A 23,306-nucleotide genomic window follows, 5' to 3' on the forward strand; every position below is an offset into this window, starting at 1 on the left:
ATTACTATAGGTTAGTCACCAAATTAAAAAAGTTTTACTCGTGTTTTGTGTTAGACTGGCACATTAGGTGCTGTGGAGCCAAGACTGATTCTAACAACCCAGTAACAGCTCCTATGTCTTAGCTAGACAAACATATGTACACCAGCACAAGAAACAAAATTCTACTATTGAGGCTACAGCTACACTACAGCCAGGATCCATGCTCTGAGATCAATCCACCGATGGTCGATTTAGTGGGACTAGTGAAGACCCACCAAATCGACAGCGGATTGCGTTCCAGTCAACCCCTGTACTTTACCCCCAACAAGAAGAGTAAGGTAAGTCAACGGGAGAGTTTCTCCCATCAACCCCCTGCGGTGTAGACCCCGTGGTAACTCGACCTAAGGTACGTTTACTCCAGCTACGTTATTCACGTAGCTGGAGTTGCGTAGTGTAGGTCGACTTACCGCAGTAGTGTAGACATAGCCTCAGTGTTTCAGACCCCAGTAGCAACAACATCAGCAGTGCACAGAGCAGCAGCCACATGTGCAGCAACAAATCCAGCAGTGCTGCGCTGTATTTCTTCCAGAAAGAAGTTCCAACATATTTGGGAGTAACTGGTATTGTTTGTGGCTGTAGTCGATAATTTATACTAAATGGAGAGGGTGGCAGGAACTCCTTGCAGACCCAACTTTTGGAATGTGTTTAAGAATGTGAAGTGTATTAGCGTGTCTGACATTCAGCAACAGGAGAAACCCTACCATGGATCTTCCTCACTGTTTTAAAGCTTAGCATCTAAATTTAACAGATGTGAGAGTTGTCATTCAGTTCCTCATTCGTTTCCTGCTGTGTCTCCAATGTGTGTCGAAGACTTCCTTCTCCCACAAAAAAACTAGACTGCAATGGATGGTCTCTTGTCTCTGTCTTCCGCACATCTTTTCTCTGGCAATTCCTACCATGCAGTTGTGTTGTCAATATTAAAATCTGCAGAACATTGAAACCTGCAAATGTGGGGACTGTCATTTTTTAAAATATCAAAATAAACATCACAAGGCCTAGCTGACTGATTGCATCATTCATTTTCATAATTACTTTAATAAAAGCCTCCATAATGGGATTTACTTGAAATGGTTGTTGAATCTCCAGGTGCTGCATTGGAGTGCCACAGAGACCAGGTATCTGGCAGAATGATTTCCACTTGCTTGGAGTACATAAGGCCTCGATTATGACTCTTAAGGGCCTTGAGTAGGATACCACCTGTGAAGTCTCAAAAGTGTAGTACAGCAATAGTGAAAGCAGAGATGGCCCCAAACTGGATTTCCCCCCTTCTCCTTAACTTTGGGGAAAGCTTTGATCTGCCCAGAAAATTAACAGCTTGGCTCTCTGACTAAAAAGGACTGAAGAACACCAAAGGGTGCTGAGGGAAACTCTTCAGTATACCATAGGAGATGATCGGCATTTGGCCCCATTTTTTATCAACTTCCCCCTTTGTTTGCCTGTGGTAAAGTGACTTGCCAAGGTCACACAGGAAATATGTTGCAGAGCCTGGAACATAGACCCCAGCTCTGCTGAGTCCCATTCCAGTGCCTTAATCACAGAACCACTAATTGTACATGAGGAGACTTAGAGGGAGAAAAATATTCCTACAGCCTTGCTAATTAACTCCTCTGATCATTCATTCAGCTGGACTTCCAGTGAATTCTTAAATGGGGCATATGCATCCTGGAGTGCATGGCTATTTGATGACTCATTCTCTCAATGCTGCTTATTTCAGTGCTGTCAGATATTAATTTCTTCTTGTGGTCGTGTCCTTCAGCATTTATGTCTTCCCAGTGGCCCCCAATTCTTAGCATAAAGACATCCATTCTCATTTGTATATTTCTTTTGTGTTTGTTGTTCATGTGAGTCCCTCATCTGAGAAGCTTGAAACCATTCTTTGCTGAACGAGATTTGCTCTTCTAATGGAAAAGCAGCTCTTTTTATTTCTCTCTATACTGTCATTATTGCTGACAGCAGAAGTGTGTCATTCTGGGGAGTGTTTCTTGGACAGGTGAGCGAAAGGGATTTGCTCTTTTTGCCTGACTAGGAAACAGAGATCCAGAAACTCCTGAATTTAAACTTTGATTTGACACACTGTGCCTCAGAGCAAATCAGGGGAGCTACTCTATCTGCTTCATTGGGTGTTTTTGAGGATTCATGTTTAAACAGTGCTAAATATTTAACTATAGCTGCCAACAGTCAAGCGTTCACGTTGTTTCTCTAGTGTATTTCACCATGGTGGCTAATGTTTCTTTTTTAAAATGCCTTAGTGATAGATGGGTGTGATCAGACAGCAAATGTGAAAAATCAGGATGGAGTGGAGGGTAATATGTGCCTATATAAGAAAAAGACCCAAAAATCTGGACTGTCCCTATAAAATCAGGACATCTGGTCACCTGAGTGATAGAATAAGTTGCTGATGGGATGTTTTGGACTCCTGCATAAATTTCTCACTAGTTTCTAAGACTATTAAAATGTGCTAGATATTGGCACCGCATGGGTTAACTCTTGCCCATTTAAAGGGACAGGAATTACAAGAACTTGCCAAAGCAAAGTTGCATGTTTACAGAGGGAGAGGGACTCCGCCCTGCTTTCACTGAAATCCCTGGCAAACCTGTATAGGGCAGGACCAGACACCTATACACATAAAACTGCTATTTAATGCACTACTGCTACCGTTGCCCCTGTTTGTTAACTTAATACCGTACAAGCTGGCATATGTACCAGGAAATGCCAAAATCACAGGAAATGCTGCTTCATATTGTTGCCTCTTCTTCCGACACCAGTGTCCTGCTGCTGACACTGGGACCACCCCTTTGCTGAGCAATAGCAGGGCTTTACTGACCACTTTGCAGTGGTGGAGAAATCAATGACTTGAAGTCTGAGTTTACTCTAAATGTAAATTGCTTTATTTACTTACGCCCACACACACCAATCCTACCACACAGTCACAAACAGCCTGGATATAATTGCCTCTTCCAGGAATCTCAAGGCTTGTCTACACTTAATAAGCTACAGCTGCACGACTGTAGCACTTCCTGGTAGAGACTACCTCTGTAGTCAGTTAGCCGACAGGAGGGATTTTCCCATGGCTGTCATTAATCCACTTCCCTGAGAAGCGGTAGCTAGGTTTATGGAAGTATTCTTACTAGCATTCTCTACACGCGGACTTAGACCGTCTTAACTACGCCACTTGGGTGTGGATTTTTCACACCCCTGAGCAACATAGTTATGCCAACCTAATTTTCCATTGTAGACCACACACCAATGCTACATTCCCAGGAAACTACCCTTCACCAAGAACGTTCTTACTGTGTGCAACAGTTTCCTCTCCACAGACCTTTCTAGCAATAATACAACCTTTCTTCAGAGACTAAAACCTTGCTGGTCTACTAAGAAAGAGTTTGTAAGATTATGTGTAACTGCACCATCTGGTGACTCCTGCCATAACAGTATCATTACAAAAAACAAACAGAAACAAACAAAAAACTACCCCAAGTCCCATTAAGTGATCAAATGCCCCAAAACAATTATCCTGTTTGACATTGTACTTGTGCCTGTCAATTTATTTTTAACATGGACACGTCTTCAAGTGATGGTTCTTATGTATATTCCACTGTGGGGTGCCTGAGATTGAAAGATTTTTGCTAATGTGTCTGTTGGTCTGCGCCCTCAGCCTTCTCCTCATGCTCCAAACTCAGGGTGTAAGGGATGGAGCAGACTGATTGCCTCTCCAGTTCCTTCTTACCACTGCCTGGTCTGAGATGAAACCCATTAGCTTTATCTGTAAATATTGTAAATAAATATATCCTGTAGTCAGTTAGCTAGTTTTAGAGTGTGTTAATACATAGAGTAAGTTAGGATTCTGTGGTGGTTCTCCCCTCCCCCCCCCATTGCTCCCCTCCTTCTCCCACCTATACAAGACAACTGTTATGCCCAGAATCCTAGGGTTTGAGAACTGTATTTGCTGCACTCAAGCCCTCCCAGGCCCCAGTGACCATCCTTCCTACCAACCAGGGATAAACACCCAATGGCCTGTGTACCATCAGTACTGTCACATTCCAGTTTGGAAGTATGAAAAGCCCCAACTCTGCCAGTTTAGAAGGACAAGAACCCTCCTCAGTTGAACGATAGGTACACCACTTCAGAGGACATGGTTGTTCTCCTGGATCTGACTCTCCAGCCCTCACAAGAGATCCTTACACCATCAGCCCAGGGATGGCGTGAGAGAGAGAGATGCTTTTTTCTGCCTTTCACTAGCCATGGCAGCTCAAAACCAATGGCACCACACTTGAACTTTGAACCAAATTTTCCTCCTCTGGTGAACTTGATGCTGGCATATGAGGTCCATCACCCCACTGAGGGAGAAGATGAGCTGGATGGTGGGGCAGAGTCTCTTGAGCTCCCTCATTATCTGATAAAACAGGTTATCTTCCTCAAAACTGATGGTAACTTATGATGGTACCTCTCCAACCAAATTTTGATCACACTCACTGGTCTTACTGAGGACCATGTTAGGTATAGCACACACCATTTTAATAGGCGTTATGCAAAGGGAATTACTATAATATGCATTATATATATGAATGTTGGAAATTTTGTTAACTGAATTAATTATGGTCATCCTACAAGTCTGTTTACCCATATCAAACAGTCCACAACCTTGTGCAAAGCTGAAGTCAACTCTGGAATTAAAAAATTGGAAACTTGTCAAAGCAAAGATTCATGAATACTTTTAACAAGTGCAGTTAAGGAATACTTTCACAGCTTATTAATTGGTTTGGAATGTAGTATCCAAAAAAGAGATAAGAATAGTACAGAACAAAACATGTCAAAGAATTGTTACAAACTGGTAGGTTGGATTTTAGTGACATGTAAAGAGTTTTGTAACTTGTAAAATCATACTATAAATGCTACTAGCTGAAATGCATATCTTTGAAACACATGTTCTGTGTAAGGTGAGCATGCTTTAAAATTATTTCCCAGAAGTAGGGTATGTATGTATGTCTTTTCATATTGTACTTCTTTTGCCTTTAGACAATAAATTTGGCTTTAAGGTCTCTTGAACATTTTTAAGAACGAACTACGAGTGTAATCAAACAATTGGCTACACATTGTAGCATATGTCTAAATGTCAAAAGGAAAGAAAAAAAAGAAACCACTGTAGCAAGTCTCAGAGCTGGCATTTTCTGCCCTTTTTTTCCAGTTCAACCAGTCTTCAGTTCTACATAGCCAACTGCCAAGAGCTAATTTCTAAATATAGTTTTGTCAACTATTCCAAGTTTGTGAAATTCATGGACAAATTCCTTCAGGAGCACAGAGCATAATTCCAGACTCTGACTGAGGAAGATAAACTGATAGTGAGATCATCCCTACAAGCCTCAGCTGATGCAGTGGACGCAGCCTCTTGTTTGACGTTGACAGCTGTTGTCATGAGCTGAGCGTTGTGGCTTCATTCCTCAGAATTCCCTAGGGAAATTCATTTCACAATGGAGAATATGCCCTTTGAAGTGAATAATCTTTTCAGCGAGAAAACAAATGAATCATTACACCAACTGAAAGATTCTAGGGCATCCCTTCTCTACTGGAGAGCTACACTCCAGTACTGAGAAAGATGTTCCATAGACCTCAGAGGTACAAGTCTTGACCAGCACCTCAACCCTTCTATCACCAAAGAGGCTACGAACCACTGTGGAAGCAACAGAAGCTGCAGTGGAGCCAAGTATATAATGCTCCTCCTCCTTCCAACCTCAACATCCTGCTAAGAAATATGTTTGACAGGACTTTATGAACCACAGTAGATGCCACATCCATCAACCATGAGTCCAAAGAACCAATTTGGAGGCTATCTAGCCTGCTTTGCCCAAGCCTGACAGATGATAACAGAAAGATGAGGTCTTAGCATAATTCATTCTGGCTACACTATAAAATTCATCTCCCTACCACCTCTGGAACCCTCTTCCCATCCTTCTTCAGGGACCGCTCTCTTGAGAGGAAGCTCATTCCTTGAGGGAGCCATAGAGCTGATACTTCCCCAATGTTGGGGGAAGGGATTTTACTCAAATTATTTCATCACGCCCAAGAAAAGAGAAGGTGGAGACCCTCTGGGACCTCAGACAACTCAATGCCTTTATTGACACATTGTGTTTCAAACTGGTCACCCTGGCATCAATAATTCCCTTGCTGAACAGAAACCAGTAGATCACAGCTCGCAATATGAAGGATGACTACTTCCATCTAGACCACCACCAACCTCCCAATCCCCTGCACACAGAAGGTTCTTCAGGTTCACTGTGGGCCTGAAACACTATCAATACAAGGTGCTCCTCTTTGTCCCTGCAGTAATACCAAGGGTATTTACAAAAGGTGCTCTCAGAAGTGGCAGCTCACTTCTGGTGCCACCAGTCATTGGTTTTCCACTACCTCAGTAACTGGCTGCTGACAATGAAGTCTTATCAGGAGGTATTGGTTGGGGACAAAAGGCTTCATGCCCCGGACATCTCTCGAGCCATTGTGTTCTACTTCCAAAGAACAAAGCTATTTAGGAAATCACTTAGACTATTTAGATCATTTGCAGAATGGATGAGAGGGAAAGCAATCTCCTCCCAAAGACTTTCCAAGTGGATTTCAGGATGCATTATGCTGTGATACATGCTGATGAATATTACTTCACCACAGGGTGTTACAGATCAGTCTACACATGCTTAGTCTGTCTCTGTAGCTTCTTCTTCGAGTGATCTCACGTGTATTCCATAGTAGGTGTGTGTGCTCGCCACATGCACCAGTGCTGGAAGTTTTTCCCTTAGCAGTACCTGTAGGGGGAACACCATGGCGACCCCTGGAGCGGCGCCTCTATATCACACTATAAGGGGAACCGTGCGCTTCCTCCCACCCTCAGTTCCTTCTTGCTGCCAGTGAAGGTGGTCAGAACTTCATGCTCCAGCTCTGCTGCAGCCTTTCTAGTTGACCTTAGTGGTACTATTGCTAGAGTTAGTAGTTTCAGTTGTTAGAGTGGGCTCAGGGCATGCCCCGTGCCCCAGGTTTCAAATTGTGCGACTCCTGTCGTCGTTCCATGCCAAGGAGTGATCCGCATGCTGAGTGTCTCCGCTGCTTGGGTGAAACTCACGTGAGTGAATGCTGCAAGATCTGCAGGTCATTCCAGACGCAGACTAAGAAGAAAAGGGACATCAGGCTTTGAGAGCTCCTTATGGAATCGCCACTGGCCCCAACTCCGGCGCGCCGAGCAGACTTGGCGCCCAGCACCGCATCATTGGTGCCCAGAGAGGCCCGCTCCACCAGCCAACACTGCTCCCCCTCCAAGAAGCAAGGGAAGGGCTCCACCTCGCAGTGGCACCGAGAGAAGGAAAGGGGAGAGGCTGGTCCTGCGTCAGGCAACCCTCAGTTCCCCCGGGCCCAAAACCTTCGACTGGTGCTGAGCGGAGCAGCCCGGCGCCATCCACACGCGCGTCTCCTGCGGTCAGGATGCCATCGATGCTGGAGGCTCTACAGGCCGCACAGGACATTCTGAGCCTACCAGTACCTGGGGTGCCACCGGTGACGGGCCCTTGGTCCCATGGCAGTTGCCAGGGAGACCCTCCTATTAATAAAGTTTGTGTTCTGCAACCATTTGTCTCCCTTCTGCAGGGCATGGTCCCATATAACTTTGGACCAATGGGTCCTTAACATCATTTCCAGGGGCTACACATTGCAGTTCAGCTCACCCCTGCCCAACCCCCCCCCCCCCGATGGGCCCAGGGGACCCGGAGCATGCCCACCTCCTAGGGGAGGAGGTAGAGCAACTACTGCACCTGGGGGCGGTGGAAAGAGTTCCAGTGGAATTCCAGGACAAGGGTTTCTACTCCTGTTATTTCCTGATCCCAAAGGCAAAAGGGGATCCCAGGCCCATCCGGGACCTATGGGATCTTAACCGTTTTCTGGTCCACTCCAAATTCTGCATGGTATCCCTGGCCTCTATTATCCCCTCCTTGGACCCAGGGGATTGGTATGCGGTCTCTGGATCTTCAGGATGCATATTTTCACATCCATATTTTCGAGGGGCACAGACGCTTCCTCCGCTTCCTAGTGGGGCTAGACCACTACCAGTTCACGGTCCTCCCCTTTGGCTGATCCACAGCGCCCAGTGTCTTCACGAAGTGCATGGCTGTAGTAGCAGCCTACCTCAGACTGAAAGGGGTCCAGATCTTCCCATATCTGGACGATTGGCTTCTCAAGGGTAGCTCTTGGTCCCAGGTAGGGGCCCATGTAGAGCTGCTTCTGTCCACTTGCTCTGATCTCAGCCTAGTGGTGAACTAGACCAAATCAACGCTAGTTCCAGTGCAGCGCATAGAGTTCATTGGGGCGCTGCTGGACTCTTCAAGGGCCACAGCCTCTCTCCAGCTGAACAGGTTCAAGGCCCTGAAAGATCTCATCGCCTTGGTCATGGCCTTTCCGGTGACAACTGAAAGAGTGTGCCTTTGGATCCTGGGGTACATGGCAGAGTGCACGTATGTGGTCCGCCACGCCAGGCTCCGCATGAGGCCCCTCCAGCTCTAGCTGAAAGAGGCTAGACAGGGAATATGCAAACCTGAGTGTTGTGGTCGACCTCAGACTTGTCACTCCACGTAAATGTCAAAGAGCTCAGGGCGATTCAGTTGGCGTGTGTTGCCTTCAACATGTACCTTTGCGGCAAAGTGGTCAGAGTTGTGACAGACAGCACCGCTGTGATGTATTACATCAACAGGCAAGGCAGGACTCGTTCCTCGGCCCTCTGCCAGGAAGTCCTGAGTCTATGGGAGTTTTGTATAGTCCACGATGTCTCCCTGAGGGTGTTCCACTTACCAGGCATCTGCAATACGCAAGCCGATCACCTCAGCAGGGTTTTCTCCCCCCGTACGAGTGGTTGCTCCACTTGGAGGTCACTCACCGGCTCTTCCGAGAGTGGGAAGTTCCCTAGGTCGACCTCTTCGCAACCCACCAGAACCGGCATTGCCCCCAGTTCTGCTCCGGGTGGGGAGTGGGGGGGGACACGATCTCGAATGCCTTCCTCCTGCAGTGGTCGGGCCAGCTTTTCTACGCTTTTCCACCATTCCCCCTCATCGGCAAAGTCCTGCAAAAAGTAAGAACAGACAGAGCATGCGTCATTCTTATAGCCCCAGCTTAGCCCCATCAACACTGGTACAGTACCCTACTGGACCTTCTGGCGACCCCTCCAAGGAGGCTACCGCTACGCCCAGACCTCCTCTCTCAGGACGGGAGCCGCCTCCTTCATCTCAATTTGACCGCTCTCCACCTGACAGCATGGCTGCTCAGTGACTAGATGATGAGGAGAGGAGGTGTTCTGAAGGGGTCAGGCAGGTCCTCCTCGAAAGTAGGAGGAAGCCGTCCACTCACTGCACGTACCTGGCAAAGTGGTCCAGATTCTCCAGGTGGGTGGGGGAGCAGGGAGCCTCCCCATCAGCCACACTGCTCTAGCTCATCCTTGAGTACCGTCTGTCCCTTAGGACCCAAGGGCTGGCACCTGCCTCTATCAGGGTACATCTGGTGGCCATATTGGCCTTCCATCTGCAGGTGCAAGGGCACTCGGTCTTCTCCCATACTATGACCTCCCGCTTCCTGAGAGGCCTGGACCGTTAATTCCCCTATGCTAGACGCCCTGTGCTTCAATGAGGATCTAAACCTGGTGTTGTCCCGCCTCATGGGGCCTCCCTTTGAACCCTTGGCCATGTGTTCCTGGTCTCAGCTCTCATGGAAGGTAGCCTTCCTTGTAGCTATCACCTTGGCCTGCCATGTCACTGAACTTAGGGCCCTGACCTCGGAACCCCCTTATATGGTCTTCCACAGGGATAAAGTCCAGTTTCGCCCACATCCGGCATTTCTCCCAAAAGTGGTCTCCATCTTCCATATGGAACAAGACATCTTTCTTCCTGTGCTCTGTCCTAAGCCCCATTCCTCCAATGAGGAATGCCACCTTCACATGCTCAATGTGCGTAGGGCACTAGCTTTTTGTCTGGATCGAAACAAGCCATTCCGGAAATCCTCGCAATTTTTTGTTGCTTTGGCCGAGCGTGTGAAGGGGCAGCCTATCTCCACCCAGTGTCTTTCCAGCTGGATCACCTCGTGCATATGCACGTGCTATGATCTGGCAGGGGTTCCCCTGCCTCCGATCATCAGGGCGCACTCAATGAGGGCTCAGGCCTCATCGGCTGCCTACGTAGCTCATGTCCCTATCCTGGACATCTGTAGGGTGGCCACTTGGGCCTCAGCTCACACATTTACTACGCATTATGTGATCGTCTCCCAAACTAGGGCTGACACAGGCTTCAGCAGGGCCGTACTGTGTCCTGGGAACTCATAACTCCTACCCACCTCCAGCACATATAGCTTGGAATCACCTACTATGGAATACACATGAGCAACCACTCGAAGAAGAAAGTACAGTTACCTGTTCCGTAACAGGCATTCTTCAAGATGTGTTGCTCATGTCTATTCCACACCCCGCCCTCCTTTCCCTCTGTTGCAGTTGTCTGGCAAGAAGGAACTGAGGGTGGAGGGAGCACGCAGCTCCCTTTATAGTGCCATATAGAAGCGCCACTCCAGTGGTTGCTGTGGTGGTCCCCCAGTACGGGTCCTGCTAAGGGAAAAACTTCCGGCACTGGTCCACATGGTGAGCACGCACACCTATCGTGGAATAGATGTGAGCAACACATCTCAAAGAACGCCAATTACAGAACAGGTAACTGTCCTTTCTCTTTGAGATGTTCATGTTAAAATATGTAAAGCAGCAACATGGGATGTGGTACATATCTTTTTAAGACATAATGCCTTAGTAGAGGCTTCTGAACCTGATACAGCTCTTGATACCACTGACAGGAGCAGTGCTGTATCCCAGAGGTCTTTACACATCCCTCCTGAATGAGAGCTGCTTATCAATCACCCACAGGGGAATACATATAGGTACTGTGTGACGTTCCCCTCTGGTGCCACCTGGACTGGTGATCTACTAGGTCACTCCAATCCTTGACTCTGGGAGCCAGCCTTACCCTGATCTGCTGTGAGAACCCCCACTCCTGGGCTGTTCACCCATAGCCTCTGGCATGTAAGCTGCTCCTTGGACTGTGCAACTGAATGACACTAGCCAATATCTCCGGTCCCAGACACAATCCTAGGAACCTTGGTCTTGCAGTGTCCGGTTATGCCTGCTGGATGCTGCAAGCTTATATGACTTCATCAATTTAACAAAGAAATTAGTATGTACCAGGCTTTTTATCCCAAGGGGAGCCTCTGACACACTGCAAACCAAAAACACTGCTTCAGATAGAATAAACAAACAGATTTATTAACTATAAAGATAGATTTTAAGTGATTATAAGTCAAAACAGAAGTCAGATTTGCTTTTATTTCATTTGATCAAAACGCATTCTAAGCTGATCTTAACCCTTTCAATGCCCTTACAAACTTTGATACTTCTCACCACAGGCTGGCTGCTTGCCCTTCAGCCAGGCTCTCCTCTTTGATCAGCACTTGAGTCGCTTGATGGTGACGTCTGTAGATATAGGTGGAAGAGAGAGGAAGAGCATGGCAAACGTGTCTCCCTTTTATTATGTTCTTTCTTCCCTCTTTGCTTTGCCCCCCCCCTTCAGAGTCAGGTGAGCATTACCTCATCACAGTCCCAAACTGACCAAAGGAAGGGGGGCGACTCACTTGAGAGTCTAACAGATCCTTTTGTTTCTGCCTAGGCCAGCACCCTTTGTCCCTGTGAGGATGGGCTGGGTTGTCTCATACAGGCCCTGATGAAGTGTGAACTGCCTCTCTGCTCTTGGAGAGTTCTTGCCTGGGCTTATTTTGAGCCATGAAGACACATTTTTGGCCTCATAACTATATATATGAAATTATAACCCATAACATTACTGTAACAACCATGCTCAGTGCATCATGAGCCTTTTGAAGACACCCAACATGACAAAATTTGCATTGGATGCCACACAATCATTTTACAAGGGTGAACATGGAGGTGCTGGGTGTTCCCCCAAGATACAGAACATCACAGACTATCATTCAAAGAAGAAAGAAAAGTTAATTATCTACTACAGGAATTGGAGTTCTTCAAGATATGTGGTCTCTAGCTATATTCCACTGCATGGCATCCTTGCCCTCTGCTTTGGATCTTGGATATATGATTTGCAATAGAGAAGGAACTGGAGAAGCAATTGATCTACATTGCCCCTTATTGTTCTTTGTTTGGAGCATGAGGAGGAGAAGAGCACAGGCACAGACCAACAGATACTGCTAAAAAAAAATCCCTGTCTCAGTTGCATGGAGCACATGTGGAATACAGATAGAGACTATGCATCTTGAATAACTCCAGTTGCTGTACAAAGTAAGTAATTTCTCTTTCCACTGATTACAATAATGACCTGGCCTACAGAAAGTACTTTCTCCTGGGTTGCAGGTTCAGGGATATGGATAATAATTATGATGAGAAATGGACATGATCTGATTAGTTTGCATCTGGATCCAAAGCTTGGGCATGCTCAGTTTCAGAGTTTTGGTCAATCCGTGACAGATGAGGGGGCGTTGAAATGGAAATTCAGAAATGGATTTGAACTCCCCTAAAGCTCAGGACTGTTAAGACTTGGTTCAGTCCCTTGTCTAAGGCTTGTGTGTGAAAATATCATATTAAGTCTGCTTGACCCTGCTCTTTTGCATCCCAATAGGGATTCAAAGTTGTTGCTCTGTAGGATCAAAGGCAACTTGTTCCAATATCCTCTTTCAAAAGGACAACAAGAAAAGAAAGTTTCACTATTACATGGTTAAACTCAGACCCCAACTTATGTAGCTTGTGGAACCGCAAGGGAATTGTCATTGGTGGCAAAAGCATTCAGATAACAGCAGCCACAGGGGTGCGGGGGTGGACAGAGGATATTTCCTTTTCGGCTTGTGAATGAGATAAAAAGGAGCTGGAGAACAAAATGAGCAAATATACAAATGCTGGGTGATTAGCAAGACAGACCTCTTTTTATTTTGTGCACTATAATAGCCCATCTCACCTGACAAGACAGGACTGAGGTGCCGGGTCTAGGCAGCACAAAACCTGTGAACTGTTCTGAAGGGCCCAGGCTTCTCTTTCACCAGCTCCCCAGGCCATCACGCAGGGGTCCTACCAGTACTGCTCCTGATGTACAGATCCAGCTACTTCGTGTTCCAGAGGACAGAGAAGGGAACAGACATGAGGGAATCAACACAGTGAATCCAAGGACCAGTGGCTGAGAGGGAGTCCAGAGAATCCATGACAGTGTGGCTGAGAGAATGGGGAGGTATGAAGGCATGGCAGCTAGAGAGGAAGGAAGGAAAGAGGTGGAAAGTGAAGGAGTAAAAGAGAAAAGAGGAATGTGGGGAGTGCAAAGTGAGAAACAGGAGAATGAGGGAATGAAGCAGCAAAAACAAGTGCTCAGGAAGGATGTAGAAATGAGGTAGGAGTCAGAAAAACTGAAAGAGACAAATATAATGTTTCTTAAAGAAGCCAAGAATGGGGTAAGAAATCCAACACAAGAGCTGTCAAAGACAGTATTGGGAAACACAGCACAGTAAAGATGGCTTACTCACACCTTGCCCTTTCATGTAATATCTGGACTTCTCTTTCAGAAAAGGAGGTAGAAGAAGGGAAAGAAGACGATTGATTGAAAAGAGGGTGAGAGTGCACCCTTTTCTCCCCTTCTCCTAGCTATCAAATCCTTTCCACATAAGCTTCCTGGACTTTAACCAGTGCCCTCCCCACTCACACACAATATAGGTATCCCGATGTCCCCTTTTGAGAAGCTGCTCATCAAACTCAGTCCTGGGTTAAAAATGACTCCAGTGGCTCCATGGAGCCGGGCCCATGCTCAGAAGGGGCCCCGGCCTGCTCCGCTTGCACTGCGCCCTGAGTCCCCTCTGTCTCCCCCACGTCCACCACTTGCTCCTCTTGACCTGTCCACCTGCTGCCTCCTCAGCCCCACCCCTCTGCCCCTCTCTGCCTCCTGGCCAGACCCCAGTGCACCTCTGGCTCCAGGCTCTCTGTGCTTCCCGCCACCTGCAGGGCCCCAGCTGTCACCTGGAGCTGAGCCGCCTGGGACTGGTGCAGAAGCCTGGCCAGTCGCGGGTAGGGGGAAGAAGGGGACAGTGCGGGGAGCTTGACTGGGCCCCTCCAGGGGAAGTGCATCTTGAGGGAGCCCGGCCGGGGCAGGCCCTGGCCTGGCTGATCACACCACTCCCGAGAGACCAGAGCGATTCCCCAGCCCGAACCAGCTCTGGCTGCACCGCCGGCTCAGCCTGGCAGACAGTTGCCTCCCAGCAGGGCCAGTGAGTGTGGCTGGGAGGCAGAGCGTGGGGGAGTGGGTTTCTTGCAGAGGCGGTGCTGGGATGTGAGGAGGCAGGGAAAATGTGTATGTTGGGGCACTAGTGAGTGGAGGTTTGGGGGGTGCTGGGCAGGGTGCTGTGCATTTGTGTGGTAGGAGCTGGGGGGGTGCTGGGCATAGTGTGTCTGGGGCGGCTCTGGCCAAAGGGATATTGGGGGGGGGCTGTGTGGCGAGGCATGGGCCCACCCCCCAAGGGGAAGGGGCATGCTGGCAGCACAGGGCCGGGTGGGCCACTGTGTGTATGGCAAATTCCGGTATGTAAATAGTTCCCTCGCACTGTGCTGGGAGGAGCTGGGCCGCCCCTGCCATGCCATGCCCATTGCCCCTGGCTGGCCCCTTGCTCTGGGGACTGACCTCCCCACGCCATGCTCCATTGCTCCCATGGGAGCCCACAAATAAGTTTGGCACTGGTCCCACAAAAGTTAATCCAGCCCTGATCTGACCCATTAGAATCTGAATACAGACAACAGATCTGAAAACAAAAAACACTGCGGCAGATAAGTGTTCAAAGCCAGCAGGTGAGCTTTTAAGGATACAAAACCCTTAGTGAAGGGGCACCACTACCTTGTAAGATGATGAGACAGGAAGAAGCCTCAGCAGGCTTGCAGTCATAAGTCGCAGTCATAAGTCACAGCCAGTAGATCAGGGCTGAGTGAGCAGATCTTTACTTTGGGCTCCTGAGGCACAGAATTGCAGGAAGAACAAAGTGTCATAAGTAAAAGTTCTTTTTTATTCATTTCCATGCATGAAGAATTTCTTTAAGGTTACAAACAAGCACGTTGAAAGAAAGAGGAAGGTGCTCCTTTAAAAAGAACTGCTTAACTTTATTAACGTCAGTAGTTATAGAAGTGTAATCAAATCTCACAGGAAAGGAGGGTGTAAGATGGTAACTGCAGAGCCAGCATGATCCTGCTTATAGCACTGCTCAATTGGCCCCTGTATATCAATTACCTTGGGTTGAGAGAAGTTCCCCATTTCTCTGAAACATCAGGTGTTGGTTACTTCCAGGAGCAGGAGACTGGACTTGGAGGACCAATGGGCTGAACTTGTATGGTGAATAATGTCTTCCTACTGGCATTAAAAAAATAAATATGTTTAGGTTTTTTGTGAAACCACTGGCTGATTTAACTTAGAAAACCTGGGGAGGAAATGAACATGAATTTCACAAGAAGTTAATTTTTTTCATCCATTTTTAAAATTCACCTTTTATTAAGTGGGTTAATTGGCTTTGTATATATCCCATTTTTTCACAGTTTGCTCCATATCTTAAAAAAGTGGTAGCTCTGTAAGTCACCTCCCTTCCCACGGACAATCACATCAGGTTCCTGCAGAAACTAAACCAATTTTTTGCATGGGTAGATAATATTAAGGAAGTATTTATATATTTTTTAGCTTTTTAATGTGATTTAGTAGTTGGAAAGGAGGAGCAGCCAGTGCCATATGATTCTGTGAACTTCTGACACAACCCCCTTGGGCCGCCATGGTTGATGGACCACAGTTTGAAAATCCCTGTCCTGTAATCTCCAAGGAATATGGAAGATACACAGGGAAGTAACCAATTTGGCCTTTATAAATAGCGGAATTATGCTTCATTGTTTTTTTTTTCTTGTGGCTTATGCATGGAGAAGCATACGCTGCCTGTGAAACTTTGAAAAGCTTAACGGAAGTGAAACAGGAAGTCTGATCCTTTCACAGTTTGTTGATCTGTAAAGACGAGCTAAGTCTGTAAAGACTTTTTTTACAACTGACAAAACAATTTGGGGGAAAAAATCTAGTTGGAAGGAGCCCCAAGAGAGGAGATGCTGAGACACCTGGACAAAGGAGCGAGCAAGAATGGAGAACAACTCACTGAGCCTGTAAAAAGAAACAGAGTTGATCAATCATCAAAAAAAAGCATTGGTGAGTTTCTGGAACTGAGTTCTAAGTGCTGGAGTCCCATCCAGACTCACTGTGAACAATTAGAGAAAGCTCTTGGTGTTGAGGATGATGTTCTCATAGGCACTGTTTATATGCATTGGTTTGATTACATGTTGCATTTCAAATGTAACCAACAATGACCAATAGGGAAAGCATTCCTTGGCTGTTAATGATGGGCTGGAGAAACTGAAAGACTGAAGCAAAGGCTAAGATCCTTAAACCAAGCAGGTTATTAGTTGTCAGGAAATAGATGTTTCCCACTGTTTCCACAGAGCTGGCCGCAGAGCTCCCCGCGTCTTTTTCTTGAGTTAATGCAGTTACGATGCTGGCTTTCCAACAGATGGGAGTGGGAAATGTAATGAAGGACAAAAATAGACAGTGAAATTAATTATTTTAAAAAGGACGCAGTATATCTATGGCAGTAAAGAGGGTTAAAATACCTTAATACTTGTATAATATAACTTCCCATTTAAGCAACTGCTGTAGTTGCCATGGGGATGTTGTGTGATCATGAATAAGAGAAGGCAATCCATGTGATGACTGTGCCTTGGAGAAGAGGTGTCCTTGAGACACTTTCTATAATGATGTGCTTTACCCTTTCCAAAAGTGTATGTAAGTTCCCTCACAAAATAGAACAGGCAATCTTTTCATGTAGCAGCATCCCACAATCTGCATGTAGAGTTGTCTTAGTGTCCTAAACATGCTGATCTTGGTATAACTCAGTACATGTCTGGTCAAGGACTTGAGGCTCTGGAGGGATTCACACTAAGCTGAAATTTCAACTTGCTTACAGATACCCACAATATCCTCTGGAAACCCCAGCAGCAGGATGATAGATCCTGTTTATTGGCAGCAGAGTCACTAAAACCCCAGAGTGTGTCTCAGTGTGGTACAGTGGCATGCAAAAAATGTCTGCAATAGAAAATATGGGAAACAGTGTCAAACTTCAGCCATTCTCAGGGAACAGCCTTTGCATAATTTTCCTTGTGTCTTCATGGAGATCACATGTGTCTTTTAGGTAAACATTAGTTACAGTGAAAATATTTCATACCTAGGGGCTGTGATGGAGCTTGGCAGGGTTTAATTGATTTCTTCATTAGTTCCCTGTGTAGTTTCCCAGGCTTGTTTTGAGATGAAATTACCTTTCAGACAAGTTTCCTTGTTAACAGCACAGTTCAGTGGGATGTTTCCACCCCTAACCCATCAATAGCAGAAATTATTGTCTGGTTGGGAAGAATCTGCTCTATTTTTGTCTCAGGTGATCCTAGTTTTGATCTAGACTGCCTTCCTTTGATTAGCTCTACAATGGATAACTTTTACTCCAAACCCTCAGTTAATAATGAATTCTATAACATCCTGAGCTTACTATATTAACAGGCACAGGGTGGACTGGTCCTTTTAAGGGAGCCGGGCTCAGCATCAGCCATGCTTAGTTAACTAGGTGAGCAGTGGTGAGGCTTCCTGTAAGAGCATGCTTAGCTTGGTACACAGAGACTGGTAAAGAGCAGGCAGATGATACAGTGTCAGAGACCGACAGGGAGAAAGATGCTCTACAACAGAGCCAGATGAGTGTCATATGGTGGTAGATTTCAGAGTAGCAGTTGGTGTTAGAGGCTCTCCAAAAGGGGCCCAGTGAAAAAGCCTAGAGAGAGAACCTAGCAAGGGGCTGTGGAAAAGATCCAGACAGAGACATAGGTAGGAAATGATCCCAGAAGGCAAAGCAAGAGGTCTGAGTGGGTGGATTTGGACTGCTTGCTACAGGGTCCCTGGATGGGAAACCAGAGTAATGAAGGGTCTGGGTTCCTCTATAGGGCCACTGGGAAGGAGGTAGTATGAAAATCCCCTGCCAGAAAGAAGTAGAAGGAAAAGTGAGCATGGAGTCAGGATGAAGACCAGTGTGAGGTTGCTGGATGCCAGTTTGTTTTGCTGAATGCTGTTTACCTCTTAAAAAGGAAGCAGCATTTGGCTGGAGGGCTAAGCTATGAAAAAACACTTGAATTGCTGTATCCAAGAGTAGGAGATTGAAATACCTGGAGCTAGATGAGGGGAAATTGAAGCACAGAGCATCAGGTACCATGGTGACCTTGTCTGCTGATCACTGTAGGACAGGACACTACCTTGTAGCTCCAGAACAAATCTAGTGACATGAGCCTTAAAAAATGGATATCTAGTGAACAACTCCTGGAGCATTACATCTCACCTTCCCACGTGTTCGTTAACAATGTCCATCACAAATGGGATCTCCAAATTCAGAGACATAGGCAACATGTGGGATTAGATGCTGTCCCCCACCAATTACAGCGCTGAAATATTTTAATTCAGATCTGATTTTTTTACTGGGTCTAAGTGATATTTGATGGCCTTTTTAAACCAGACATGTTTTACCCTTGTTGTTTCCTTTGAAATTACTGAGAAACAAGATGCAAATTTACTTCCTATTGTATCAGTTGGGACTACTCTGGATTCAAGGGTACATTTGACACTCATGCATTAGGGTTGGATCCCAGAATTCCCATATTTTAATCTGTTGCATCAGTTTCTTACTTTGTTTCTTAACATTTTGAAAAGAAGAGGGAGAGTGCAGATAAGAATAGTGCATAGTGCTGCTGAAGTACATTAGCAGGCATTTGCTGATGGTAAGCTGAAGAAGTCACATGCTGATGTTTTAGACTAACATCCTGTTGGCATTTTATAACATTTTAAAAACAAAAACTGATAAACTGGCCCCATCCAGAGGATGAATCAAACTAATTGTTCCCAACTGTGTCACTTTCACAGTGTAAACAGGCCCTTAAAATGAACTTATCTCTAGTTGCTAAACCTTTGGGGGAGGGAGAAGAGACATCTATGCCACTGAACAGAAGAAGTTGAAATATCTCTAACTTTTTCCTGAAAGGGTAACCAGCTTTAAATTTGCACTTCTAACTGCAAATGTTTTACCCATTACTGTGACAAATAACACCTAAGTTTGCTGTGACTGAAAGTGGTAAGTAGGGTGGGATTCTCTTTCTCAGTTTGACTGTTCAGTATGCGGTCAATTTGTTATCTCTTGTTCTTTGTAGTGAGAGAATTAAAACCATTTTTAAACAATAGGATAAGTGTGACCATAAAATAACAAATTAGCAGGAGGATTCAGGGGAATGTGTAGGATGCCTTTAACTCAATTTTTCAAAACAGACAAGTTGCCAGTACTGGATCTCCTTAAAAACCCAGCCTGTTTGCTACTAGGTGGTTGTATTTTGTTTTTATTTTGGTCTTCCTTATGTTTCAGACAGTTACCTGCAGGGGTTAGGAAAACTCCTCCCCTCCATGTTTTCTGGGGGATGTCCTTCCTCTGAAGCATCTGAGATGGCTACAGCTGGAGATAGGGACACTGGACAGGGCAAGCCAGAGCTCTACAATGATATTGAGCATTCTCTTTCTCACGTGCTTAACTGGCTGGTTCTTGCGCACATGCTCAGGGTCTAACTGATCACCATATGGGGGGGTGGGTCGGAGGGAATTTCCTCCCTGGTCAGATTGGCAGACACCTTTGGGGTGGTTTTGTCTTTCTCTGAAGCATGGAGTGTGGGTCAATTGCGGGGATTAATTGGCTATAGGTCACTTGATCAGTTCCCTTCCATTGTGGTGGTTCTTCCTATTCTCTGCCTGGGGCACATAATAGTTTAGTCTCCTGTGAACTGTAATACTTTGGACTAATTTCAATTTTGGGGGTGTATGTGTGTGTGTGTAGTGTTGGGGATTGGTGGGCTGTTGTATGCACGTCTGCTAGCCCTTTCTGGTCCTAAACTGTATGAGTCTTCAGATTTTAAGGGAAATGCTTGTTTAAAAAATAAATACATAAAAGGTCTCAGCCTGTCCTCCAACATGGAATATGTTTTAAATAGTTTATTTGGTTAACAGGAGAGGCTGATGGATTGGTGGGAAGAAGAGAGGGAGCACTTCTGAATTTGAGTCAAACCTGCATATCATAATGTTGTGATGCATCAAAAGGTTTGAGATAAGCGCTAGTCTCCCCAACAAGCGATCTGAGGGCCCTGTTACTTTCCTACCATTTTGGTTGGATCTGTATATTAATGTTGGGGCTTCTCTGGGCACACCAGCTGCACCACTAGGGTACTGACCAGCCCAGGGCACCTGCAGAAACTTCTGGGGAGTGCAGCCCCCCGGGAGCCTCCGGCAGGGGCACATGTCCCAATAGCTGTGTCCACAGGGCGGCACTGGCAGCTAAAAACGTCGGGTGCTGTGCTGTGCTGTGCTGTGCTGGTACCCCAAAGTCCTCCACTTTGCCTGCTGGTGTGTGGGACACTGAGCTCCTCTGCGCTCTAGACACACCAGGAGATCCTGCTGTGCCTGCCCACCCGGCTGGGGGCGCCCTTCCCACCCCCCAAGAGAGGGGGAGGCCCCCCTGGGCGGCGCAGGCGGCACAGCCCCAGCAAAGAGCGGCCCCCGAGCCCGCTCCCGGGGGTGGGAGCAGCAGCGGCTCCGGCTCCGGCTCCGGCTCCTCCCCAGCGGCGCGGGACCGCCTGCACCCAGGGCTCCGCCCCCTGCGCCGCACTCCCGGGAGCGGCGGCGGCCCCGCAGGTGAGAGGCTCCCCAGTGACCGCTCGCGCTTCGCGGCTCCGGAGGCTGCTCTGGGGTGGGGGCTCCTTGCAGGGGCCGGCGCGGGGATCCCCAGCCCGGCATTCCCCGGGGATCCCTTCCCCTCCCTCCACGCCCCACCCAGCGCCTCCTGCCCGCGCTACACCGGCCGCCCCTGCAGGTCGCTGGCGTGTGGCAGGCGCCGGAGGATCCGCCCTCGGGCTCGCAGGGACGACACCGGGGCTTGGGGTGGGACGTTTTGCCTCCCTCCCTCCCGCGCAGGATCGGTGGCTGCCCCGGGGAGGCTGGTTTTCTAGCATGGGTTGGACGGGGCAGGAAACAGGGAAGCCGCAACGGGCTGTGTGGGGCGCCTGGGAGTGGAGTGTGGACCTTGCAGGGCAGGGGCGCGGGGAGAGGGATCGGGATCGGGTCCTTCCCCTTTCGGTCATTCTTGGCACAAACCGGGGGTGGAATTTGGCTTCTGGTCCCAGGGGCGTTTTCTGTAAGCCTCACCTACCTGCCGTTATGGGAGGTGCCAGAGGGTGATGCCACATTGCCCACAACACACCCCAGGAAAAAGATAAGGGCAAAGGGCTTTCTCCATTTTGGCCCATGCATTTGTATAATATACTGACTCCGCCTCTACTATCAACAGTTTGGGGAACTGTTGATAGGAAATTATATTCATAGATATTTTTATGCTCAGTTATTTGAAGGCTCCTTGGCAAGGACTATAAATACTTGAAGTGTCTACAGAGATTTAAGAGAGACTTAATAATACTCAGCTTTCTTCCAGTTGTGGTCTCTGTTTAAGAAACAAAAAACACAAAATACTGCTGGAACCGTTTAATAGAGACAGCACATGGATTTGACTGAGGCCAGAGATTTTGGGCGAAAACAGTTCCTTGTAAATATTGCAAGGTTCCAAGGGTGTGTGTGTGTGTGTGTTTTTAAGGCACGATTGTGAGGGGAGAGATTTTAAACCTTGACTGTTACATTTTGAAGACGCTGAGGTGGTTGGCTTGTAGATGCCCAGGTTATGGGCACCAGATTTGTATAATTTTTGGTGGTGCCCAGCCAGAACGGGTCCACGCAGAGCTGTCCTGTCCATAGGATGGACCTGGGCAACTGCCCTGGGCCCCATGCTTCAGGGGGACGTGGGGTCCAGGGCAGCCTGGGGGATTAGTCGGGGGCTGGGCACTGGCGGTAGCAATCGATTTGACCCCAGCCTGCCCTGCCAGCTCCTGGCATTGCTCAGGGGAGGGGGTGGAAGCCAGAAAGAGGCAGGGTGGGGGAAGGAGTGGAATGAGGAGGAAGGGGCGGAGCAGAGGCAGGAAGAGGCAGAGCATGGGTGGAAAGCAGTGGGGTGGAATGGGCTGGGGCTGGGTTGCTTGCTGGTGCCAAGCCCCCTGCTAACCCTCCAGCCCCCTGGACCCTGCATCCCTCTGAAGTATGGGGCCCCCCAAAGTGCGGGGCCTGGGGTGGTTGTCCTATGGACAGGATGGCTCTGAAAATATAAGCGCATACATTGGTGGAGCCGGGCCCATGTTTCTGAGTATTGATGGAGCACGAGTCCCACGGGCCCATATAACTTGCCGCCTATAGCCCAGATAAGTGTCCAAACCTGCATGGTGTTGAGTGCTATCCACTTCCATCACAGGGGGAAAGGAGGAGGGAGTGCTTGACTTCCAAAGTCACCCTGAGGAGGACATCACCAGAGCAGTCCAAAGATGGGCATGTTCCCCTTAGTCTCCTCCCAGATGATTGTAGCTACATCTCATAGTCACAGTGCAATCAGTGTTTACACAGCCTTGTGCCTATATTGACTGATGTCTTATGTTCCAGAAACCATATATTTTCACTTTGTCTTTCTGCTGTAGCAATACAGCATTAGAGTAAATTTCTGGTTTAATAATTACGACTGATCCATCTGTCTTGCCACGCTGACTGAGCCTGGACTCTTTCTCTCTTGCTGACCAACTAAACGTTTGCTCACTGATTGAAATGTGAAAATTGCTCCTACCTTGCTTTCAGTTTTAACTTCTGGAAGTTAAAGGGAAGTAATTCTCAGGCGATTCAATCAGTCAGTACAGTGTGGTTATTGTAATTCTCTCAATTGCTGATACTTGAAAATATGACTATTTTACCTTAGCCCCAGGGACTGCTGTTTTCATATTTCTCAGTATGTTGAAGCAGGAATAATGTGTGAACTATTAAAACTGGTAATTTCTATACTTGGGCTCTAAAAACTGTTTTTAAATCTCTGGAGCTTGTCTCTCAGGACCTAAGTTGAGGTCTGTAATTAACAACAGCTTATGTTTAGACAGAGAATTTAAATATGCATTAAAATAGAGATGTACAATGGGACAAAAGATGCTTGTATTTTAGAGGCACCAT

General features: G+C 47.2%; 1 protein-coding gene across 4 annotated transcripts in view; it reads left to right on the forward strand.

The window, feature by feature from the left end:
- Window positions 1-16,124: 16,124 nt before the first annotated feature.
- The window catches only part of OTULINL (OTU deubiquitinase with linear linkage specificity like), a 46,065-nt gene continuing 38,883 nt past the window's right edge, over window positions 16,125-23,306 (forward strand). The window contains exon 1 of one of the 4 annotated variants that reach the window (XM_050937524.1): window positions 16,125-16,310. In XM_050937524.1, the coding sequence (XP_050793481.1) occupies window positions 16,211-16,310 (100 nt within the window). In that variant the 5' untranslated portion in view covers window positions 16,125-16,210. Of the gene's footprint in view, window positions 16,311-20,894; window positions 20,913-23,306 lie in introns of those variants that run through there. The other 3 variants (XM_050937526.1, XM_050937528.1, XM_050937527.1) reach the window with 3 other exon arrangements.

The sequence above is a fragment of the Gopherus flavomarginatus genome, chromosome 2 (genome assembly GCF_025201925.1).
Source record: "Gopherus flavomarginatus isolate rGopFla2 chromosome 2, rGopFla2.mat.asm, whole genome shotgun sequence".
Taxonomy (NCBI): Eukaryota; Metazoa; Chordata; order Testudines; family Testudinidae; genus Gopherus; species Gopherus flavomarginatus.